Raw genomic sequence first — 23,011 nt, 5'->3', positions numbered from 1 at the left:
TGCATTGGCAGGCAGATTTCTAACCACTGCACCACCACGGAAGCCCTAGAAGACTTTATATTCACGTCTTAGCTCCGTGGTTTTACTGACCTGAGCAAATTACTAAGGTCTCAGTTTTATTTCATCATCAGTTAAACTGGGATAATACTTGCCCTGCCTGTCTTGAAGAGTTGTTGTGAGGGCCAGATGAGATCACATATGCGAGTGTGGTTTTTCCCAGGTGACCCTGGGTCCCATGGAATCAGTCCCAAGAGTTGGTGCCTCCTTGAAAAAAAGGTCTCACTACATACACTACATACTGCCTCTGTCTCTGAATTATATAGCTGACATAGCATATTAAGGAATTTGAGAAGTATTAATAGTAAATAAACTTGTTTAACCCTATTTAATTCAGCTCACCTAAACCATCCTTCGGGATCCTCTTTCCTGTTTTATAACTGATAGGATTACTGTTTGTAGAATACTCTTGGGAAACTGCATTAAACAAGTACTTATAAAGGCTCTTGTGGAGAATATTTTAACAGATTAATCAGCTTCTTGTACTACACTGGACTTTTTAAGTTTAGAATGCTGATTAAATCAAGGGAATGAGCTGAGGCCTAAAGAATCTGTATTATTATATAGACATTTTCATTATAATAAATGCAGGAATTTGAGAGGTTTACCAATTTGACGTAAGACATACAACTACTTAAGGAAATGGCCCAAATTGACACTCAGGTGACTTGGCTAAAGCATGCTGACGATTTATCCAGTCTTTGCTCTGGCTTCAGTGTATCAGGACTGGGGGAGGTTGTGTGAAAGGGATGAGAGTCACCCGGCCCTTTTAGGAATCAGCCAGCATGATTCCGCAGAGCTGCTGTACCTGCAAGACCAGTGTGGGATCATAGGGAGATCTGCTAACTGCTGCTTCATTTGCTCCTTTTCCAGCCTGAGAAATTTGCAGAGGTGTGTGAGGCTTTGGAGAAAGGAGATGTGGAATGGAGCAGCCGAGGTCCCCCTAACAAAAGGTAGAACCCATCATCCAAGACATTTGCTTCTGCATTCAACACCTGCCTGTTTGTCTGCAAGGCTCACCTCCAATAATAGGGCATTTGCCCTAATGATGTTTTGTTCCCAGGGACATCCAGTAGCAGGCCCTAACAAAACCTCATTATTGTAACAACTTGGACATTAGTAAGCTATGCAAGGTTTAGGGAGAGAGATACAAAGCTAATGATCAGCTTTCATCCCATGAGTAATATTACATCTGTGGCTTTGATGAACACCTTGGCATCGCTGCTTTCCAGGTTTTACGAGAAGGCTGAGGAGAGCAAACTTCCTGACATCTTGAAGGACTGCATGGCATTATTTCGCTCCGAGGCAATGTTCTTGCTGCTCTCCAACTTCACAGGCCTGAAACTTCACTTCTTGGCCCCTTCAGAAGAAGGTGAGCTTGAGGACAAAAAGGAGGGAGAAGCAGCCTCTGCTGCTGAGAACACTGAAGAAGGGCCTAGCCACAGTTCTGAGCCAGAGAGCAGGCAGGTAGCCATCAGCAACAGCAGTCAGCAGAGCAATGAACAGATGGACCCAGAGCCAGAGGAAAACGATGCAAAGAAAGGTAAGCTGCTGTTACGTTCTGTCCTTCTTTTACTATTAGGTATTCACAATTCAGTCATTTATTCATTCAACAAACATTTCTTAAGCACCTACTATATGCTAGGCCCTATTTCTGGAACTGGAGAAGAAGACAGACAAGGTCTCTGCTCTCCCTGGCTTACAGTCTGTTGATAGTAGGAGAAGACAGAGATTAAATGATACACGAACAACAAGAAAACATCAAATAAGGCTAGGTGCTCTGCAGGAAATCTGAATAGGGGTATGTGCTGAGGAATGACTGGGTGGCCTCTTAGGTGAATGGGCAATCTGGACCAGCCTGTCTGAGGAGCTGTCATCCAAGCTCAGATCTGAATGACAAGAAGGATCTGCTAGGACAGCATTCCGGGTAGGAAGAACAGCTAGTACATTTTATTAGGCTAACAGTAGTACAAATGGTGGAGAGAAATATGACTGGCGTTACCTAAACCTACTTTGAAACACAAGAACATAAAGAGGAAGGTGAGTGGCTTCTTTCTGCTAAGAACCAATATCAGCCTAAGAAAAACTTGCTTGAATTTGGACAGATAGGTAGAAGGAAATTATTAAAAGCAGAGGACGTTTAATCATCTCCAAACAAGATGGAATGGACACATGACATTAAACTAGTAGAATGTACAATACCAAGAGCAAACCCTAACGTAAACTGTGGACTTCAGTTAATAATGCATCAATATTGGTCAGTTGTAACAAATAAATCACACTAAGGCAAGATGTTAATAATAGAGGAAACTGATGGGGAGGGGCAGGGGTTGTGTGTGGCAGGAGTAGAGGAACTGTACTTTCTGGGAAACTTTTCTATAAACTGCTCTAAAAAGTAAAGTTTAGTTAACAATATTCATGTTATTTTAGAGAAAATTTCTGGCAGCTAATTATATACTCCATCTGAAAATCATGGTAAAGAGAAATAGAAAGTCAACTTTTTTTCATTATAAGCCTTATATATTTAATAATATAATGGAGCAATAGGTCAGCTGAAGGTTTATGGAAATAGTCTCTCTTTAGTGCTATAACTATTCCTAATTATCATTCTTTTGCAATCTGCAGTGGTATCAAGGTTATTTTTTTCTGGCCTTCTGTTGTTTTTTTTCTTAGAATCAAGTGTTCCCACATGCCAGGGGGAACTGAGGCATTGGAAGACTGGTCACTACACTTTAATCCATGACAACAGCAAGACTGAATTTGCCCTGGACTTACTTCTCTACTGTGGCTGTGAAGGTAAGAGGGACAGTCTCTCCTGAGTGACCCTCTCTAACTGAACCAAGATCACAAGTAATTCGCCTTGGCCAGGATCTCAGATCACAGGAGCTCTGCTGGAAGGGATCTTAGGGGTCATGAATTTCAGTCATCTCCCAACTCAAAGTACTATTTGTATCTGTGACCAAGGTATAGGAGATGAACTAAATCATAATTTCCATCTAATGAACCCCCCAGCACTTTTATGTAATTGTCCTTCTAGGTGTATTTTATATTTAGTTCTTAGTTTTCAGTTCTTATTCAGTGTTGGTTGAATGATAAATTCAGGCTCGTAAGTCAGAGTTAGTTCTACTGAACTCCCAGATCCCCGTTTTAAGCAGCATGGGATCAGTGATTCAAACAGATCAATGTAACTCTTGCAGTGAGAGCTTTCTGAATGCTCTTTGTTTTCCCTTCATAAGGCTGGGAGCCAGAGTATGGTGGCTTTACCTCCTACATTGCCAAAGGAGAAGATGAAGAGGTAAGTTGCTTCTGATAGCAAACCATCCTTTTTTAGTTCTTGAAGACACTTTCATTCTTCAGAGACGCAACTTTTACGACCTTCTGCCAGTGTCTTTAGCTGATAAATCCACATTGGTCTGGCTGGCAGTGGTTCTAATTTCTAGTAGAAAGTATTCAGCGTGGAATAAAGAGGCTAAAGGATAATCACTAAGCATTCTACCCAGCTAAAAGAAATTCCAAATAAATTAAGAGTCAGATGGTGCATTCCCATGAATCTTTCAATGTAGTAAGAAATCAATGCATTAGGTAAAACTTTTCTGGGTATGTACTGGAATGGGGCCTATTGGAAAATGTCTGGACAGCAAGATCAATAGCTCCTCCTAGTAAAGGATACTTTAAAGGATCCTCTATTGCCGGAGGCTGAGTATTTGATATGGAACCGTCTGTTTAAGAAAAGAGGTGAGAATATAATCTCCGTGTTCTGATGTATCACTGTATTTGCCTATTTCAGCTGCTAACAGTGAATCCAGAAAACAATTCTTTGGCCTTGGTCTACAGAGATAGGGAAACTCTGAAATTCGTCAAGCATATTAACCACCGAAGCCTAGAACAAAAGAAAACTTTCCCAAACAGAACAGGTTTCTGGGACTTTTCATTTGTCTATTATGAATAAGGTTGGGCAAAGCTGGAAAGAGGAGACCCTTCCTCAGTACTGGGACGTCTGGAAGAGTTAGGCATCGAGTGAAGGAGAGCTACAAGGTGAGCTGTGTGACAGCGTTCTTAAAGCTGTGTGTGGTTGTCCTTTAGTAGGGCTCATGATGATCATTCTCAACCTAGACCTTGACCTTGGAGCTAGGTACTCATCTCTTGATGTAAAATAAAAAGGAGTTTTGTCTTTTTCTTTAACATACAGTTCATTTTCCATATTGGCTTCTTCAGTGATTAAAAAACAATATGTGGTAAAATATACGTGACATAAAATGTATCTTTTTCAAGTGTCCAGTTCAGTGGCATTAAGTACATTCACATTGTTGTGCAGCCTTCACCACCATCCATCTCCAGAACCCTTCCATCTTACCCAGCTGTACCTCTGTCCCCATTAAATAGTAACTCTATTTTCCCCCCAGCCTCTGGCAGCCACCATTCTACTTTCTGTCTCTATGAATCTGACAACTCATATTCCTCATAAGACAAATAATAGAATGTCTGTCCTTTTGTGACTGGCTTATTTCACTCCGCATAAAATCTTCAAGGTTCATCCATGTTTCCAGTGACTTTTTTTTAAAAAATATGGACTCATGAATTTATGACTGCAGATTCTGTCCTTCCTAATTTCACAGGTTTAGAAGATTACAGAACCTTACACCCTGTTCATTCTGGGCCCATTGCACTTCCTCCCACTGCCTGTGGCTTTGTCCCACTGTGACTCTCTGTGGACTGTATGGACTAGGCGATGTGTAGTCTGTTCCCTTGGAAAAAGCCTGGCCTAAAACCACGTGGCCACAAGAAACTTCTGGTCAGTAAAGAAGATGTGCAGTAGTTTTCAGGTGCCCACTGCTCTTCCATCCTGGAGTTGTGCCTCCACTATGACTATATGATTTTCTAATCTCACATATGGCTTTCATTTCCTAAATATTGTAGGGTCAACTATCAAACTAGTTGCCTTTCTTGAAGAGACCAAAGACTAAAGACCATGGCAAAATGCCAAGAAGCTGTCCATTTTGTTACATTCTTTTTCCCCTGAACTGTTCAAGGGGATTATATAATAACTGCTACCCATGTGCATGGGCGTGCATGGATAGGTGTAAGGTGTCACTGCATCTTTAGTAGAAAGATGCTATTCTCATTCCATTCCAGTGCTGTCTCCCTGTTAACTTCCTCTTTTCTTACGTGTATTATTAGGTATTGCAGTAGCTTTTATTTTGGATTTTACTCATTAATAGGAAAAGCATTTGGCTTTATCTTTTTTTTAATCTCCTAAAACTTTGAGTACTAAAATTTGAACTTAAATGAAGAAAACGAGTTGCACTTTCTTTTAGGTTGATGGTTTCAAAATTTTGATCTTGTACCCAATCAGTAAAAAAAAGTTGTAGCACGTATGCTCATTATATGGATATTTAGCTATAAATTTTACACATGTACTAATATTCAGTATTAGTTGTTATAAAACAAACACTAATTTTTAAAACTTGAGCTAAAAAGAAATACCTAGCACTAGTTCTCATATTGTCTTTCCTCACCAACATGGGGGGGAGCATTTACATGCATACTGTTTTGGGGAGCACAATTTTTTAACCATAGTGTGGTGACACTCAAGTGGGATTACAAGTACTACTCTGTTGCTAATGGTTTAAATTTCAAAGCTTGCCTTTTCTTTTAAGTTCCTGCAGATAGTTAACACCGTCTTTGCGGCATAACCCCAGGAAGCCCCGGGGAATAGGGCTGAGCAGGTGAAACCAGCACGTGTGCCAAGCTTAGAAAACAGTTTGAGACTCATGGTTGTAGGTAACATCTAAGAGTTCTGGAGCACTGAGTCTAAGTCGTAGCATCCTACACAAGCATGAAAATGTGTTTATTACATTCTCCTTAATCTCAGTGTGTTTATGGTCTGTCAACACAGCAGAATCATCTACGCACTACAAAAAAGGATTCTGGTGCCCAAGGGGAAAGAATCCCTGAGAGCCAGACTGTGGTGCTGCTGTTAGTTACATCATTTACAGTGGTACCTCTTAGACTGTGAAGGATGGTGTAACTCGCAGGTCAGTTTTCTCCACTGAAGGTACCCAGTGATGAAGAAGTTGCTTTTCCTCAGCATTTCATTCTTCATCTTGACTTTTAGGGCCTAGAGCCGATGTTGACAACTGTTAAGTAGCAACAGAGGAATTAAAACACGGGCATCCTTTTTATACTTCTTGCAGAGAAAAGCTATGCTATTCACCTGTACAATATGTCATCTCTTAATTCTTATAATTCCTTTTAATAAAGGAAGATTTTTTTTCCCAAATAGCTTTATATATTTTTTTTTAGATTATCTATATAATACATGTTTGTTGTGAAGAACACAACATGTAAAAATATGAAGTAAAGGGCACCTGGAATCCCACCATACTGTGATAGCCACTGTGTGCTATGTGATACATCAACTTGGCTAGACTGAACTACATTTCCCAGGACTCCCTTCCCTCTGTTTCCAGTTAGGATGAGCCACACATCCTTGTGCGAGATATGGAGGGCCAGAATGAAGCAGTAGCCATTTTGTAGCTCACACACACTGTAGCTTACCTGCTGGCTCACCTTCTCAGTGTGATTCCACGTCTGCGCCTCCAACTGCTCCACCGTCCCTGGCTCTTCCTTCAGCTTCTCTGATGAAGGGTCTCCCCACACCATCAAGGTCAGAGGCAAGAACTGAGATTTTAATGTGTCCTTGTGGGCTCCAGCTCATGCCTCTGGGTTCCAGCTTGTTCCTGTTCTTCCCAACTCTACATCCTTTCTGACTGCCTGTCCCGTGGGCTTCAAGTTCCAGCCTCAGACTAGAAAACTGACAGACTACACTTTGCCACTTCCTACAATTGTGTAAGGTCAGGTCCCCATGACACATTCCCCTTATCATGTTAACCATTATGTAAATAAGAACATTTTCAGAAAGTTACTTTGAAAGCATATTAGTATTTCTGTTAAGCAAAGGAAAAATAAAGTATTTAAGGAAGAACCCTATAAATCTGATTTCAGTCCCTCACTTAAAGATGTAGAAAAATGAAACGAAACCTACGAGAGAAAGAGGCTGTTACGTTTTAAACCTGGCTTTTCTACAGCTCACTGACTGCCTCAAACTCCTCTGAATGTGGTGTTTCTTTTCCCATAGAATACTGAAAAAAAAAATCAATGCTTGGGCTGCCTCTCCCAGACCAGCATTTCCTCAGCAAGTAAGTTTTGGCTGCGGTACCTCTTCAGTACCATTACATACTGGCCACTACTGCAACTGAATGAGAAAATCAAACCCTGTTAAAAGAGTCCTTGATAGAGAGAAATGATAGCGGCAGGCTCTCCAGCCTGCGTGAACTGGACATTCCTACAAAAACAGATAATTCCTTCTCTGACTGACAAAAAATCAGTCCACATAGCCAATTTTGAAAACTACTTGGAAATTGCCCATGTAGCTTCATGTCAGGAATAGTACATTTCTTTACCACACAAATAAAAAGATGACTCATGAGCTAGAGCATATAGTGTGGGCAGGGGTCGGATGGGGAAGAGGCAAAAATGCAAAACACCAGGCTGCAGTGGGTGTCTTACTGTACTTTAGTGTCAAAGTGAAACGAGATAATTTAGTTTTGTGATCACAGGACTCTGCACTGGCAGATTTATAACTGCTAATTATAAAATTTGAAATGTTAATAATGTTGAAAATCATTCTTGTAAAGTACTTCTAGGGTTGCTTAATAGTTGTAAAGTTCCTAGTTCTTTGATTTCTGAAGCCACTGACAGGCTTACTGAGGACAAACACTTCCATGGGGGGCAGCAGATGCTTCTCTATGCTCAAGGCACTGGCTTAGCACCATGGGGAGGACAAAGCTGATTAAGATGTAGCCCCTGCTCTCACTTAATCGGGGATTGAGATATATATAAACACAAAATGTAATAAGGGTTAAAGAATAGACACGGGAGAGGAAAGGTCTCCTGAGAGAGCATTTGAACTGAGCCTTGATGTAGTATTTGAACAGGCAGACATGGTGGGAAAGAATAAAGACCATACTCTCTCTAAAATATTGAATACCTGAATCTAGGGATAAGGGGGGTGACTTTATAAGGGATGCTTTAAAAATGACTAAAAAGCTTTCTCCCAGATACCAGAATCCTCAAGATCAGCTTTTAAATGAAGGCAGAGTGTTCACTTAAAGCTTCAACAAAATTCAGCAACAAAATAGAGCTTAAGCTGTAGCTTGTAGAAGGCACTCAGATTCTATCAGGACAGAAAAATACGGCAACAAAATAGAGAAGTAGCTGATAACCAAACAGTTGTTCTCTTCCCTAAGCTGAACATGACTTCTAAGAGGATAAAAAGGATGAATACTATGAACATTTTCATCTCATCTAGTCTTCACTCACTTGGGAGCAGTCTGAAATAGCAGAAAGGGCCATGACTACTTGGTTTCCAGCTTCTACACTGCGTCTTAACCAAGCTGTAGGACCCTGTAGAAAACATTCTGCCTGTCTGAGCTCAGAGATACTAATACCAAGAGGATTAAATTAATGTGAAAATAACCTATTTGTAATCTGTAAGTCAGGGCTATAAAAAATAATCTTGCTGCAGGTCGACTCCTTCAAGCCTTATCCATGAATATTTTTAGGTATAAGAAGGAAGTTTGGGGGCTGAAGTACAACAGAATGACCTTTAATGAAATGATTCTTTAAGGGTCCCTAAAAATGAATAATGCCATACAATTTAAAACCAGCACCAACTAGAGATTTTAATCTCAAAGGGTGTAAGTTAGACTATGGCTAAAACAGAAAAAGACCCCACGGTGGGACTTGCGTCTTGCCAGTAGCTCTGTGGCTCTGGCAAGTAATTAATCCCTGCGCTTCAGTTTCTTCATCTCTGAAGCAGGTATAAAAGATTACTACTTTGGAGATTGCTGAAGATAATATAGTATATATGGATGTCTTTTGAGCTTACAGGTTGAAAATGCAAAACAAAGGTATTAGAGGGGCCTAACAGTCTCATAAAAATTAGGGCTCCTTAAAGCTCACATTTCAGAAATAGAAGAGGTAATCCTAAATGGCCAAACGGAGGAAACTATGAAGTTAACTTACCACAGAGGAAAGGCCTGTGTTCTGTATAGTCTCTTTGGGGTTTCATACAGGTCAGTATTCTGATGCAGAGAACAGATTCCTCACTAGACAATTTGAATAAAAGGATTACAGCCTGCCAGATAGTTCACAGAATTATTAAGGCTGTCGAATAAAAACCTGTAGGATGCAATTCCAGAATCTTTGCTCAAGTCTGTACTGCAGAACCAGGCTGCCAAAGCAGCTGCTCCTGCCAGATCAGGAAGCTGCTTGTGAAACCAGAAGGCACCCTTTATTGCATATATAAACATAGGACTGCCTCAGGCTGAGCCACTAAATCAGCTACCATTTACAGTTCCAGAACAGCATCACAGTGCTCCATTCAGGAGACCTCATGTGCAAAACCAGGAAGCTGCCACTCCAGCTTCAAGGTCCCCCAGTCATGCCAGCTTTTCTACTACCCAGAATCTATTTCTGCCACATCGGCAAGCCTCAGAGACAGAGTTTGGCTCCAGAACCACGCTACGTTTGCTATAATCCACACTGATCAAATACGTGCCCAATATCCCATTTATCTCAGTTCAAATTTCAAGTCTCATGTGATTGCATCTGAAATGCAAGCTGAATCAAACCTGGATCACCAGCTGAAAACGAATTGGAGAAACTTCTGTTTTAGCTTCCTGCTCTTCACCAGAAAGGGAAGTCACACTAGAAGAAAATTGGAACAGATATTCTGAGCGAAACCTCCATAATTGCTTTAGACTTCACTCTCACTTCTCCACATTCAGCTCTGAAAATTCCAAACTTTTTTTGTTATACAGAGAATTATATATATGGCCCATCTTTGGACCAAAGTCTAGAACATTCCTACTGTAAATAAGTTCTTAATAAGTATATATTCAATAAAATGACGTGAGGTTTAAAAAAAGGGGCACAAATTGAATATCCATATTTTTGTTTTTCTCCACATAACACAAATGGTTTTATGCAATTCTGATGTGGTGATTTTACAAATCAGTAAACACATAGTGCAACACCTTTAAATTTTAATGAAAAAGTAGATAATCTACTTTAATTACAATTTCAAGAAAAAAGATGCATCTACACACTGACTTTACATATGTACAGAAAAACTGGACTTTGAAGCCCTAATGTTTCAAAAGTATTCATTTCCCTCCATACAAACGTAGTGTATTCTGCAACAGTACTACTGATTTTAAAAAAAAGAAAGTGAATACACTTTTCAGATGCAATGCTTTGTCTTTCATTTGTACAACTCACCAAGGTGGTTTTCGCTCTCAGCACCTTGGGTTCACCGGGATGTGATCCAAAGCAAACCAGCCTAGAAGTTTAAGGAGAAACCCCTTCTAGCAACCTAGTTACCTATTCTTTCCTCTCCTATGAAGAAGCTGTCCCCACCCGCATGATTCGGAACAGCGTGTTGATGTTGTTGCTTCGAATCGCATCCCGACAAGCAGTGATCACCTGGTTCTTTGGTTTTCCAACTGTAAGAGAAGAAACATCAAATCCATATGAGCCAAAAGATTATTAAAAGTGAAATTATGAATCAGAGGCTATCTATAAAAACAACATAAAACTAGGGTAGAAAAGAGTTATAGGTAAGTACAAATTTAACCAATTTATCTTACCATTCCCTAAAAAAGATACATACCCTTGTAAGGGACTTTATCACAAACACAAACCAAGCTTAGAAACTATCTCACACCTAGAAACCAAGAGTCAGTTTTAGAAATAATCTTTGCTAAGTGGACATGAGCTTTGATCCTTTTCTATAAAAGGAGGTCAAAGCACTGACCCAAAACAGCAGATTCCAAGTATAAATCTCTGGCTGATATTTCTGCTTCCTTTGGTTTATTCTGTTGTTCTTTTTGTAAATTTTAAGTTGGACACTTAACTCATTAATTTTCAGTCTTTTTTATTTTTTTCTAATAGGAGTATTTAAGGCTTTCCTCTTGAGTATGTCACTAGGTTTTTCTTTAGAGGATGCAGCAAGATCTAAGAAAAGATGCTGAAAGTGTTCTTTCCCTCTGAAGTCTGCAGACTAAAGCCAAACAATAGGCTGACTGCAACTCAAGTGAACGGTGCTAACTTCAGTATGAAAGGCATCTTTATAGATACAAGCCCTGATACGAATTCTTGAAGCTACCACCATCTTCAATGGTTCTCACCCCAAAATTACAGACGAAATACAGTGCTACAAACAGAGACTTACCACGTAGACGACCTGCTCTTTGAATCGCTTGATTTACTGCTTTGAGGCTTCCCAACAGCTCTGTGTGATGGTTAGAGCGAATTTTATATCCATTGAGCAAGTCTTTATTAAGGTCATATAGTTCCATATAGCGATTCTTCATTGTTCTCCTGTGTACATCAAGAGAAATTTAACACCACTGTACCTCAGTATGGCAGGCTTAAATGAAAAGACCTGCAAACTTCTTAGACATTAAAAAAAGGAACAAACCAGATTTTTAGCTGTATTGTCATTAAAACAGGGTAACTGCTAAAGTCTGCTTTGAAAACATTGAGAATTTTCTATGAAATACTCTGCTTCTTCCAAATAAATGGAAGACAAGTGGCCTTCCTTGGTTATTGATCCATGGTTTGTTTGAACTTAGGAACCAAGAATTTTCATGCCCATGATATAAGGGGTGGGGAAAAGTGAGTAAGGTGATAGGCTATCTTCCAAGCTTCAGATTAATACTGACAGTTTCTTGTAAAGTTAAACATATACTTACTATACAACACAGCAATCACATTATGCCACATTTCACCCAAAAGAAATGAAAATATGTCTGCAAAAAACCTGTATGCAAACGTTTATAGCAGCTTTCTTCTCAATCACCAAAGTCTGGAAACAACCCAAATGTCAATTAATTGGTGAATGGATACAAAGTATGGATATCCATACAATAGAATACTATTCAGCAATAATAAGGAATGAACTACTGATAACTTGCGACGATATGGATGAATCTCAAAGGCATTATGGTAAGTGAAAGAAGCCAGACCCAAAAGGCTATATATTTGTATGATTCCATTTATATGACATTTAGGAAAAGGTAAAACTATAGGAAGAGAAATTAGATCAGTGGCTGCCAGGGCCTGGAGGTTAGGAGAGGTACTTGATTCTGGTAGTATAAATTTCCCCAATTTTATTGAACTGTAAACCTAAAAAGGGTGAATTATCTACATGTATATTATAAATTATATATCAACTAACCTGGCTTTAAAAAATACAATGTATATTTGATAGTCTCTAAATGAAATATAAATAAATCAAGAAAAAAGGAATTTAGAGGTTGCTGGTCACCTCTCTCCAGTTTAGCACAGTCAAATGCCTAAAGCCAGCAACATCTCTTTCACTTAAAAAAAAAAAAAGCCAGAGAGAGAAAAAAAGGAGCTCTGTAGATAAAGTTGGCAAAAAAAGCAAAAATCTTACATACCTCAGAGAAAACAACTGGAAGAAAATGAACTGGAAAGAGGTAAAACTATCTCAATTTACAAATAATACAGTGTATCTCTGGAAAAACTAAACTATAAGATAATTCAGTAAAGTAGTAGACTACAAAATCAACATAGAAAAATCAAGTGTTCATATAGACAAACAAAAAACCAGTTAGAAGATACAATGTGGAAGAGCGAGCCTATTTACAATTGCAAAAAGAAAATACCTACACCTAAACTTGACAAGTAATGTCTGATACCTACAAGAACAAAACCATAAAACTCCTGAAACACATAAACATGCCTTGAACAAAATATAAAGACATACCACATTCTTAGTAAGACCGAACATCACTGTAACAATGTCAATTCTTCCTAAGTTAATAAATTTAATGTGATCCCAGTAAAACTACCTACTTTTTTCTGGAGCTAAAATAACTGATAAAGTTCACAGAACAAACAAGCATGAGTAGCCCGGAAAACCATGAAAAAGAAGAGCAAAAGGGTTGGGAGAGGGGCACCTAGCCATACCAGACATTAAAACACACAAAGCATTTTTAAGAAAAGAATCGCACTGTCAAATGAAGAGACAAGTCGGACGGATAGAGCAATATAGAAAATCCAGAAATAGACCCACTGCATATGGAAATACATTATATTATTATAAAGGCAGCATCTCAAATCAGTGGGAAAACAGGCTTTTAAAGTAGTATTACTGAAACAATGTGACAGTCACATAGAAAAAGATAAAACTGAATTTATAACTTACACTGAACACCAGGATAAACTCCAACTGTAACAGACTTAAATGTAAATATACAAAATACTAAAAGAGAATTTCTCTACAAATGGGAAGTAAGGAAACTTCTGTAACTAGAACTCAAAATGTAGAAGTACCAAGGAAAAGATGGATCAATCTGACTACATAAAAAATTTTAAAAGCTTTCATAAGCAAAACCAAAAATCTAAATAGGCTAAAGAAATAAACAATTTACAAGGAATTCCCTGGCAGTCCAGTGGTTAGGACTCCAAGCTTCCACTGCAGGGGGCACGGGTTGATCCTTGGTTGGGGAACTAAGATCCCTCATGCTGCCTGCTATGGCCAAAAAAAAAAAGAAAGAATTTACACACCAAAAGAAACGCAAATAAGCCCTTAAAATAATGAAAAGATGCTCAATACTGCTCATAATAAATGAAAATTAAAACAACAATGAGACCATTTCTCACCCACTGAATTGGTAAGTATCCAAGAGTTTGCCAACATACTCCATTGACAAGACTAAGGGAAACAGGCACTCTCAGAGGAGAATGCAAAATGATTTGACAGCTATGGAGGGGAATTTGGCAAAATCTTGCAAAACTGTATACACATTTTATCATTTTCCCCAGCAATCCCATTTTAGAACTTTTCCCCAAAGATACCTGAGTAAAAATATGAAAAGATTTATGTAACGAAATTATTCACTGCAATATAATAGCAGAAGAGCAACCCAAATGTGGAGAACTAGCTGAATAAACATCCAGAGAATAGAGTACTGTGCAGCTGTAAAAACAAATGAGAAGTCTCTCTGTGTACTACTGTGGAATGAACTCCAAGATATATTTTTAAGTGTAAAAATTAAGGTGGAGGGCTTCCCTGGTGGCGCAGTGGTTGAGAGTCCGCCTGCCAATGCAGGGGACACGGGTTCGTGCCCCGGTCCGGGAAGATCCCACATGTCGCGGAGCGGCTGGGCCCGTGAGCCATGGCCGCTGAGCCTGCGCGTCTGGAGCCTGTGCACCACAACGGGAGAGGCCACAACAGTGAGAGGCCTGCGTACCAAAAAAAAAAAAAAACCAAGGTGGAGAAGAGTAATTTGCTATGATTTACTTACCATGTGAGGAGATGTGTGTATGTATATTTAAATTTTTGATTGGTTATTTATAGTGAAAGGGAGGAAACAGGATGGAGGTGACGGGAAAGAGAAGTTAGACTTTTCTGCACATGTTTTTTAGGGCCGACTTTGGACCCATATAAGGTTTTGTTTGTTTTGTGTGTTTTTTTTGCGGTACGTGGGCCTCTCACTATTGTGGCCTCTCCCGTTGCGGAGCACAGGCTCCGGATGCGCAGGCTCAGCGGCCATGGCTTACAGGCCCAGCTGCTCCGCAGCATGTGGGATCTTCCTGGACTGGGGCACGAACCCGTGTCCCCTGCATCGGCAGGCGGGCTCTCAATCACGGCACCACCAGGGAAGCCCCCATATAAGGTTTTAATAAATATGTAATAAAATCAAACCAAAAAGGAAAAAATGTCAGTCCCCTAAGATTGACAGCAAAATGAACCAAATGAATCTAACTGTATATCACACTTGTAGTATGACCAAAAAAAGAGGAATTATTTCAAATGACTTTAAAATATAGTCATTTGACTAAAACTCCCTACTAGAACACACTCTAAAGACACAAAGAACTAGAAAAAAGTCTTACACCATTTTCGGCAGTCATATTGTTGACAGTAATGTTGGTACTATCCTTAAATGTTGTGTGTGTACCATAAGATAAAGCCAATAGTTATGTTGACAGTGGTTAGAGACATGATTTCCACTGTGAGAGAGAAGAGATACACCGTTAACATCAAAATTAAGAGCCTGTATTCATAAATTTGAATTGGAAATAGTATGAATTCATGATATATTTGCTCACTGAAAAAAATATATACATTACCTAGCTTTATCTGTGGAAAAGGTCTCAAATCAATATCCAACCCAGTAGCAATGAGCATCTCTAATGCTCAGACTGTGATCTCCATTTCCCACTATAAAGGACCAGGATTGAAGAAATAGCTGATTCCAGATTCAGAAGAGGATATATACCAGATAAGCCTAAAAAATCTTGTACAAGAAAACAAACTAATGAAACTAATAGGTCTGTCCAAAGGTATTGATAACTGCAGCCAACCTGAAAAGGCTTCTACTGGCCAAAGACAGGACAACTGAGCCACCATAAAGAATAACTGAAATGGCCTGAAGCACATTAAAAATGTTAATAGGATTTTAAAAATCTCATTGGTCAACTTAGAGATGCTAGGGAACCAACTCATTATTTTAAAGCTGAGAGTGTGTCATTCCAGTACAAACTGTACCTCAGGGAACCAAATAATTAATTCATGAGGGAATGTTACTCTTTATAGAAGTACTTCAGCCAATTTACAAAGAAAAAATAACAATTAAAATATCACTATTTTGCAAACCCCAGAAGAAATATTTCAGCAGTGATCATCAACAGCTGATAACATAATAAAAAGAGACAGCCAGACGTTACATGCATCCTCACAGAAGTACACAGCACCACTTATGAAGCATTCTTGCTAAAAAACTGAACCTGAATCTGATCAATCCTCTATATCTAACTACCATTTTCACAGAAATATAGGGGACAGAAGAATAATACTAAACATTACCACAGGATACAATCAACAAAATCCAAGGTGGGAAACTACAGAAGAAGGAGAGAGGAGAAAAAGTGAGCAAGCAAACATATGGATTAAAAGAGATTTATCAACCAAATTCAATGCATGGTCTTTGGTCTTTGAATCTTGATTTGAACAAAACAAAACACCAAACACACACATACATTTGAGACAACTGCGGTAATTTTAAACACCGACTAGATATTTTGTGATATTAAGAAATTATTTTACATTTTTCTAAGTGTGATAATGGTATTGTGGTTATTGTTTTTTAAAGGTTCATTGAAATATCTGTGGCTAAAATTATATGATGTCTGGAATTTGCTTCAAAATAATACAGTACCTAGAAGAGGAAGAAGGTGAATGTGGAGATGAAACAAGATGAGCCCTTAGTTGATGACTACTGAAGCTAAGTAGCTGCTATAGAGGAAATCATTATATAATTCAATCTACTTTTGTGTTTGAAATCTTCAACAATATAACTTTCAGAAATCACTTACTTCTGAGCAAGACCATTTTAACTATCTGCTAATGATTCAGGCCTTTCAGAAAAAACAAGCAGCGCCTTAGGCGAACTCTTGCCTCTAAAATGCACACATAAACTTCACCTGTCATTGGTGAACTATTTTACTGAATCCACCTCAGTACATTTTATTGCCGAGATAAATTTTGCATCTTAGCAAGAAGCCAGACGTGCACAAATTTTTTAACTTTTTTTTTTTTTTTTTTTTTGTGGTACGCAGGCCTCTCACTGTTGTGGCCTCTCCCATTGTGGAACACAGGCTCCGGACGCGCAGGCTCAGCGGCCATGGCTCACGGTCCCAGCCGCTCCGTGGCATGTGGGATCCTCCCGGACCGGGGCACGAACCCGTGTCCCCTGCATCGGCAGGCGGACTCTCAACCACTGCGCCACCAGGGAAGCCCCTGTTTTTAACTTTTTATTCTAAAATATAATACATATTCAGGGACTTCCCCAGTGATCCAGTGGTAAAGAATCTGCCTTCCAATGTAGGGGACATGGGTTTGATCCCTGGTCAGGTAACTAAGATGCCACATGCCACAGGGCAACTAAGCCCGCACACCACAACTACTGAACCCGTGCGTCTCAACTAGAGAGTCCGCATGCTGCAAACTACAGAGCCCACGTGCTCTGGAGCCCGCGCACCACAACTAGAGAGAAGCCCGAGCGCCACAATGAAAGATCCCGCATGCTTCAACGAAGATCCTGCGTGCCGCAACTAAGACCTGATGCAGCCAAAGTTTAAAAAAATTTAAAAATATATAAATAAATATATTTTAATACATTCAGAAAAACTCACAAAACAAATGCTTGTTAACTAGGTCAAGAAATAGGACATTGCCAACATTCAAGAAGCTTCCCAATGTGTTCTCTCTGAATAGAGTCCCCTCCTCCCCAAGGAGAATATACTATCTTAAATGATAATCTCTTCCCTGTATTTCTTTATATTTTTATCATCTATGTATGCTTCCCAAATGATATAGCTTAGTTTTGTCTGTTTCCAAACTAAATAAATGAAAGCATTTTGTACATATTCTTTTGAGTCTTACTTGTTTCAATCTCCATTATGTTTGTAAGATTTGTCCATGTTGTTACATGTCATCCAGATATGTGCATTCTCATTGCATGTAGTATTCCACTGTACAGATATATAATTTATCAGTTATATTAGTATGGATTGTTTCCACTTTGGGGTTCGTATGAACGACGCCTTTATGAACATTCTTGAACTAATATCCTGGTTTATATGCACAAGTTTCTCGAGGTTATAAACCAGGAGAATTGCTGGGTCATAGGGTGTGCACATGTTCAACTTTACTGATGATGCCAAGTTACCTTCCAAAGTCTCTGTACCTATTTACACTCCTACTAGTAGCATCTGAGAGATGTTACTCCATATCGCTGATGCTTTCAACCATGTACCTGTCCTAGCCATGGTAAATACTCACATGTCCCTCATCAGACGAGCATCCTCAGCTCGAACCAGCAAACTTCGGATCAGATTAGAATTATCAGCCATGTCAGCACTGAGCTTCTGATGCACTGAGTGATATTCATCCACCTGGAGACCATGAACAGCCAGGAATTAGAAAGACCTCACAGGGACTTCCCTGGCAGTCCAGTGACTAAGACTCTGAGCTTCCACTGCAGGAGCCATAGGTTTGAGCCCTGATCAGGGAACTAAGATCCCGCATGCCGCATGGTGGCCAAAAAAAAAAAAACCAAAAAACCTCACAGGGCTTCCCTGGTGGTGCAGTGGTTGAGAGTTCACCTGCCGATGCAGGGGACACGGGTTCGTGCCCCGGTCTGGGAAGATCCCACATGCCGTGGAGCGGCTGGGCCCGTGAGCCATGGCCGCTGAGCCTGCGTGTCCGGAGGCTGTGCTCCGCAATGGGAGAGGCCACAACAGTGAGAGGCCCACGTACGGCCAAAAAAAAAAAAAAAAAAAAGCCTCACAAGCGTCTTGAAAGCTAGATAAATTGAAAAGACGCTATGTATTATATACCAAAGCCCTTTTATTTCTTTTTTATTTAATTAATTAATTTTATTTTTGGCTGTGTTGGGTCTTCATTGCTGCACGCAGGCTTTCTCTAGTTGCGGCGAGCGGAGGCCACTCCTCGCTGCGGTGCATGGGCTTCTCATTGTGGTGGCTTCTCTTGCTGTGGAGCACGGGCTCTAAGCGGGCAGGCTTCAGTAGTTGTGGCACATGGGCTCAGTAGTTGTGGCTCGTGGCTCTAGAGCGCAGGCTCAGCAGTTGTGGCGCACGGGCTTAGTTGCTCCGCGGCATGTGGGATCTTCCCGGACCAGGGCTCGAACCCATGTCCCCTGCACTGGAAGGCGAATTCTTAACCACTGCGCCACCAGGGGAGCCCCGCCCTTTTCTTTCTGCCGTTCACTTGCCCCATCTTAACTATCTCCCGGGTTTCATCTCCTCCTGTGCTGCCCCCAACACTCAAAATGACATTCGATGTGAATCTTACCCACGTCTTAGCAGCGTGAGCCCAAGCAACACAAATATTAACATTTTAGAGATCTGGGGTAGGGATGTTGTTATAAGTGGGGACAAATCACAATCCTTTTCTTTTTTGATTTTGGGTTCTTGGAAAGCACTAAACCAAAAAGCAAAGTAGATACAACAGATAAGATGAAAGGCTAGCAAAGGAAAATGTTCATTTATTGTTTTTAAAGTGTCCCTCCAAACCAAACAGAAAGCAGGGTGCAAGAGCTAACCACTCACTTTTATAAAAGGTATCTTTTTAACTCATGAACTCTCCAATACTAGCTAAATTTTTATTTTAAGAATTTTCAAAAGTTCTTTAAAACATGACTATCATGTAACATATGTACATTTGTAGTAACACTAATTTAAAAGAAATATTTCAAACATTATTAGACCACAGTGTTCTCTCAAATGCACCCACCAGGTGCCCTCACCTTAACTAGCACCTTTCGTAATTCCTCGAAACAGACAGGGAAATCGGCTTCTACCTGAAGGTCCTCAATAGCAAAAAATGATGCCATCGACTGGATGATATCACCAGCCAAATCAATGTCATCAGTATTTATAGTGATCTATCCAGAGAAAAAAAGACAAGTTAGCATCCTTGGACATTAAAGACAAACTTGGCTGGAACTACCTGAAATTCCCCATATCTAGCACATTTATTGAACATAAATGTATACGTGGTGATAAATAAAGATAAGGTCTAGCCCTCAAGGAAATTACAAACCACATTAATTATTTCTAGCAGCAGGCAAAAAAAAATCAATCCTCTTCCCTTATAAACTGAACAACAAGGTCATTCAGACAGGGAAAATGTTTTGTCCTCCTCTGTATTCCTAACCGTCCCAAATAAGGCAAGGAATGGGTGAAGGGAAGGGGGGAGAGAGGCAGAAAACCACTGTTCTAGATTATACGCCCGTGTCAGAGATGATAACACTAACAGACTAGGCTGAAACACGTGGTTTTATGACCTTCAGATTGGTTTCACCTGCCTCACTTTACACTGAACGTTAAATGTTATGTGAGAAATCTGTGCCCGTGACAGTAAAAATTACCTCTCCACTAAGTTTTATTTTTATACACAGCTGGCCACCATTCCGTAAGGATGTGAAACACACTTGAAATGGAACATTCTGAATGTTAGTGTCCTCTGGTAACAGAAAGTTCTGGTTGAGCCACATAAAAACCTTAAAGATGAACAGGATGAAATGAATTTCCATTGTGAAAGTACAGTCATTATTAAGAGTTATCCTGCTTTCTAGTTTTACTCCTTGGAAAAACAAAACAAAACAAACAAACAAAAAACAAAGAATTATACTTCACCCCCACCAAGAAAACACTATTCACACTCCTTTTCCCCACCCCATGCATGTTCTTAAGTAACGTTCATAATTATGTCTGGTCCCACAGCATGCGTAATTTTATAGCATTTTCTACTTAGACATAATCTTATATGCAATGTGGAAATGATTCAGGTATGAGGGTAATTCTGTTTACATGATAGCTCTTCTGTGGCTATATCCTGCTTAAAATCATTCCATTCCACTCTTTAAAAAATTTAAATGAAGTTTGCACACATACAGCACAAACACAGAGATACATCCACACTATAAGTAAATAATTAATTTTAATATAAATAATAATACTTTACAGTGGTTTGCAACACAGGTTCCACATAAGATCCACCTGTGAGGCCTTTTGGAAGGGGCCACCTGTACAGTTTCCTGTTTCACAGGCCAGGAAGGGGCCTGAGAATCTATATGACTAAAAGCCTCACTGAGAATTCCAAAGTCCAGCCAATGTTAAAATCCACAGGTATTGGCCCTTTAAACTTTACAAAATGCTATTATACCAATTATGTAATCCTCAGGGGCTCCCTTGTGAGGTAAGACTATCCTCACCTACAGATAAGAAAACTTGGGCTCAGACTGTTGAGGGGAATTCCATAAGATCGCTAAGAATTTACTAGTTAAGGTAGCACTTGAACCCCAAAAACGTTCCCGTTTCCAAGTCCCCACTCTCTTTCCATTCTGATGCACGCTCCTCTTGGAACACTAGATCCAACCACACTAAGACTATAAGAAAGAGAGGAATTGAAAACTGGGGAGAATTCACCTGTGACTAAGGATTGCTTAGGTAATAAATTATTAATAATTATTAAGTATTACTAATAAATTATTCGAAATAAATATTTCTGAATTGATTATCAAAAATAAATATTTTTGAATAATTTTTCAAAATGGGAGAAGATATTTTAGCAACATTTTTGGTACAGGTTATAAACAATCCAACTCCAGGCTACATAACCCTTTCATGTCATATTTACTGCTACCAAGTAACACATTCATGTAATTTCCCCCTTTCTACAAAAAAACATCCAAAGGATTCTAAAGTGCCCAAGTGTTGAAAGAGAAAAGCCAGATACTCACCCTCTGTGCCCGTTCTGCGATGATAAAGTTGACATAACTGAGCGGCTCACTGGCAGAGTCCGGGCTGGTCAGCGCATACATGGAGAAACGGGGGAGTTGTCTTGTCAACTCAAACACATGAAACTGGGTGCTGTGGCCAACCAATGGAACACAAGAGAACTGTTTATGTAGAATTTATTTCAAAGGGCAAGGCCCAGAAAATAAATGTAACGTCACTACCAGGTCATCAAGCTGACATTTAAGGGTTTCAATAAAGAAACTCCCCCTGCCCAAAAAAGACTTGAGGGTTAAAGTCCCATATGTAATGGTGTTTGGGGTTTAGTGACATGGTGAGTCTGTGGCCAAAAAGTTCATTCGTAAGATGTTACGGAAAACCCCGAACGAACTTTTTGGCCAACCCAATACACGCCTGCACCAAGGGTTTAAAACACTCTAAAAGGAACGTGACAAGGTTTTTATCTTCCAAAAATCTAGTGGTTTTCTTTCACTAGCTGAGGTTACATATGACTCTCATGTAAAGGTGCAACCTAACCTTGTAGTCTTAGTGGCCAAAACTAACTCATCCTTTAAATGTATTTTTGGAACTTTTGTGAATATGAGATCACCTGACTAAAACCAGAAATAACCATCTTAAACTTATATACTCGTTATTTTTTTTTGAAAGATTTCAAATTAGAGAAATAAGAGGTCACAGGAAACCCTGCCTGGGTGGGAAGAACCATTAAACGGCTTCTCCGGCCCCACAGAATCCATGACATAATGGGCAATCTACACATTTTGCTCTCGAACTGCTCTCTGGAAATGAACTGTGACTTGCAAAGGGTCACCTGCTCCTGTAGCCCACGAAGGTTTTCAAGTGCAGATCCACAGGGACATCTTTGGGAGGTGTAATTGGGATGCGGATGGAGCTGGAAAGGTTGTGAATGCTGGGATGCACCACGTGGCTTTCGCCTAGAAAAATTCCCTCTGCAAAAATCAATACTGCTCGGATGATGGTGTCTGCAGGGAAGAGAGAAGACAGCAGTCCAAGAACCACTCCAAGATGGCACAGGTGCCAACACACCAGCTCCAAGTAACGACTTACCATTAGAAGTGGAAATGCACAACTCTGCATGGGCAGCCTGCGCCTCGCTCCCCAGATTGACGGAGAGGGCAGTGTGGAGCTTGGTGTTGGCCGGGATGATGCCCCGATGCCCATCAGCCTCATTCAGTGGACTGCTCAGTTCGGCCTGCAAAACGCCCCACCCACTTCCAGCTCAGTCACCGGAACAGTGAACTCATGTTAATTTTAAATAACATGGCTATTTAGCTTCAGAAGACAGATCCCCCATCATCTTATTCACCTGATTCTTTAGACTTCAGAGGACTCACCTCATTAGTGCTCTCACCCTAACCTGGCTTTTTCTCCGAAGGAAAATACTCTCATCCCTTCCTGTGGTTAGGGTCCAGTGTCCCCCAGCATGTCTTTTACATTTGTCTGCATTTCTTTTAGTAACTAAAGAAATTCACTTAGTATAGCAAATACAAAT

General features: G+C 39.9%; 2 protein-coding genes across 2 annotated transcripts in view; one reads left to right on the top strand and one right to left on the bottom strand.

The window, feature by feature from the left end:
• OGFOD1 (2-oxoglutarate and iron dependent oxygenase domain containing 1) overlaps positions 1-4,335 on the top strand; it is a 56,229-nt gene extending 51,894 nt beyond the window's left edge. Inside the window, exons 9-13 of the mRNA XM_030848073.2 lie at positions 931-1,010; positions 1,290-1,600; positions 2,731-2,853; positions 3,294-3,352; positions 3,845-4,335. Coding sequence (XP_030703933.1) covers positions 931-1,010; positions 1,290-1,600; positions 2,731-2,853; positions 3,294-3,352; positions 3,845-4,006 — 735 coding nt within the window. The 3' untranslated portion in view covers positions 4,007-4,335. The remainder of the gene's footprint in view (positions 1-930; positions 1,011-1,289; positions 1,601-2,730; positions 2,854-3,293; positions 3,353-3,844) is intronic.
• Positions 4,336-10,146: 5,811 nt separating this feature from the next.
• Positions 10,147-23,011, bottom strand: part of BBS2 (Bardet-Biedl syndrome 2) — a 31,623-nt gene continuing 18,758 nt past the window's right edge. The window contains exons 10-17 of the mRNA XM_060289829.1: positions 22,567-22,711; positions 22,310-22,481; positions 21,483-21,612; positions 20,109-20,240; positions 19,485-19,622; positions 17,999-18,111; positions 11,354-11,502; positions 10,147-10,625 (exon numbers count right to left, since the gene is read on the bottom strand). Coding sequence (XP_060145812.1) covers positions 10,519-10,625; positions 11,354-11,502; positions 17,999-18,111; positions 19,485-19,622; positions 20,109-20,240; positions 21,483-21,612; positions 22,310-22,481; positions 22,567-22,711 — 1,086 coding nt within the window. The 3' untranslated portion in view covers positions 10,147-10,518. The remainder of the gene's footprint in view (positions 10,626-11,353; positions 11,503-17,998; positions 18,112-19,484; positions 19,623-20,108; positions 20,241-21,482; positions 21,613-22,309; positions 22,482-22,566; positions 22,712-23,011) is intronic.

This window comes from Globicephala melas, chromosome 19, assembly GCF_963455315.2.
Source record: "Globicephala melas chromosome 19, mGloMel1.2, whole genome shotgun sequence".
In the NCBI taxonomy this organism is placed as follows: Eukaryota; Metazoa; Chordata; class Mammalia; order Artiodactyla; family Delphinidae; genus Globicephala; species Globicephala melas.
Note: the sequence above shows the minus strand (reverse complement) of the source record. Positions and strands in the feature narration are given on the sequence as shown.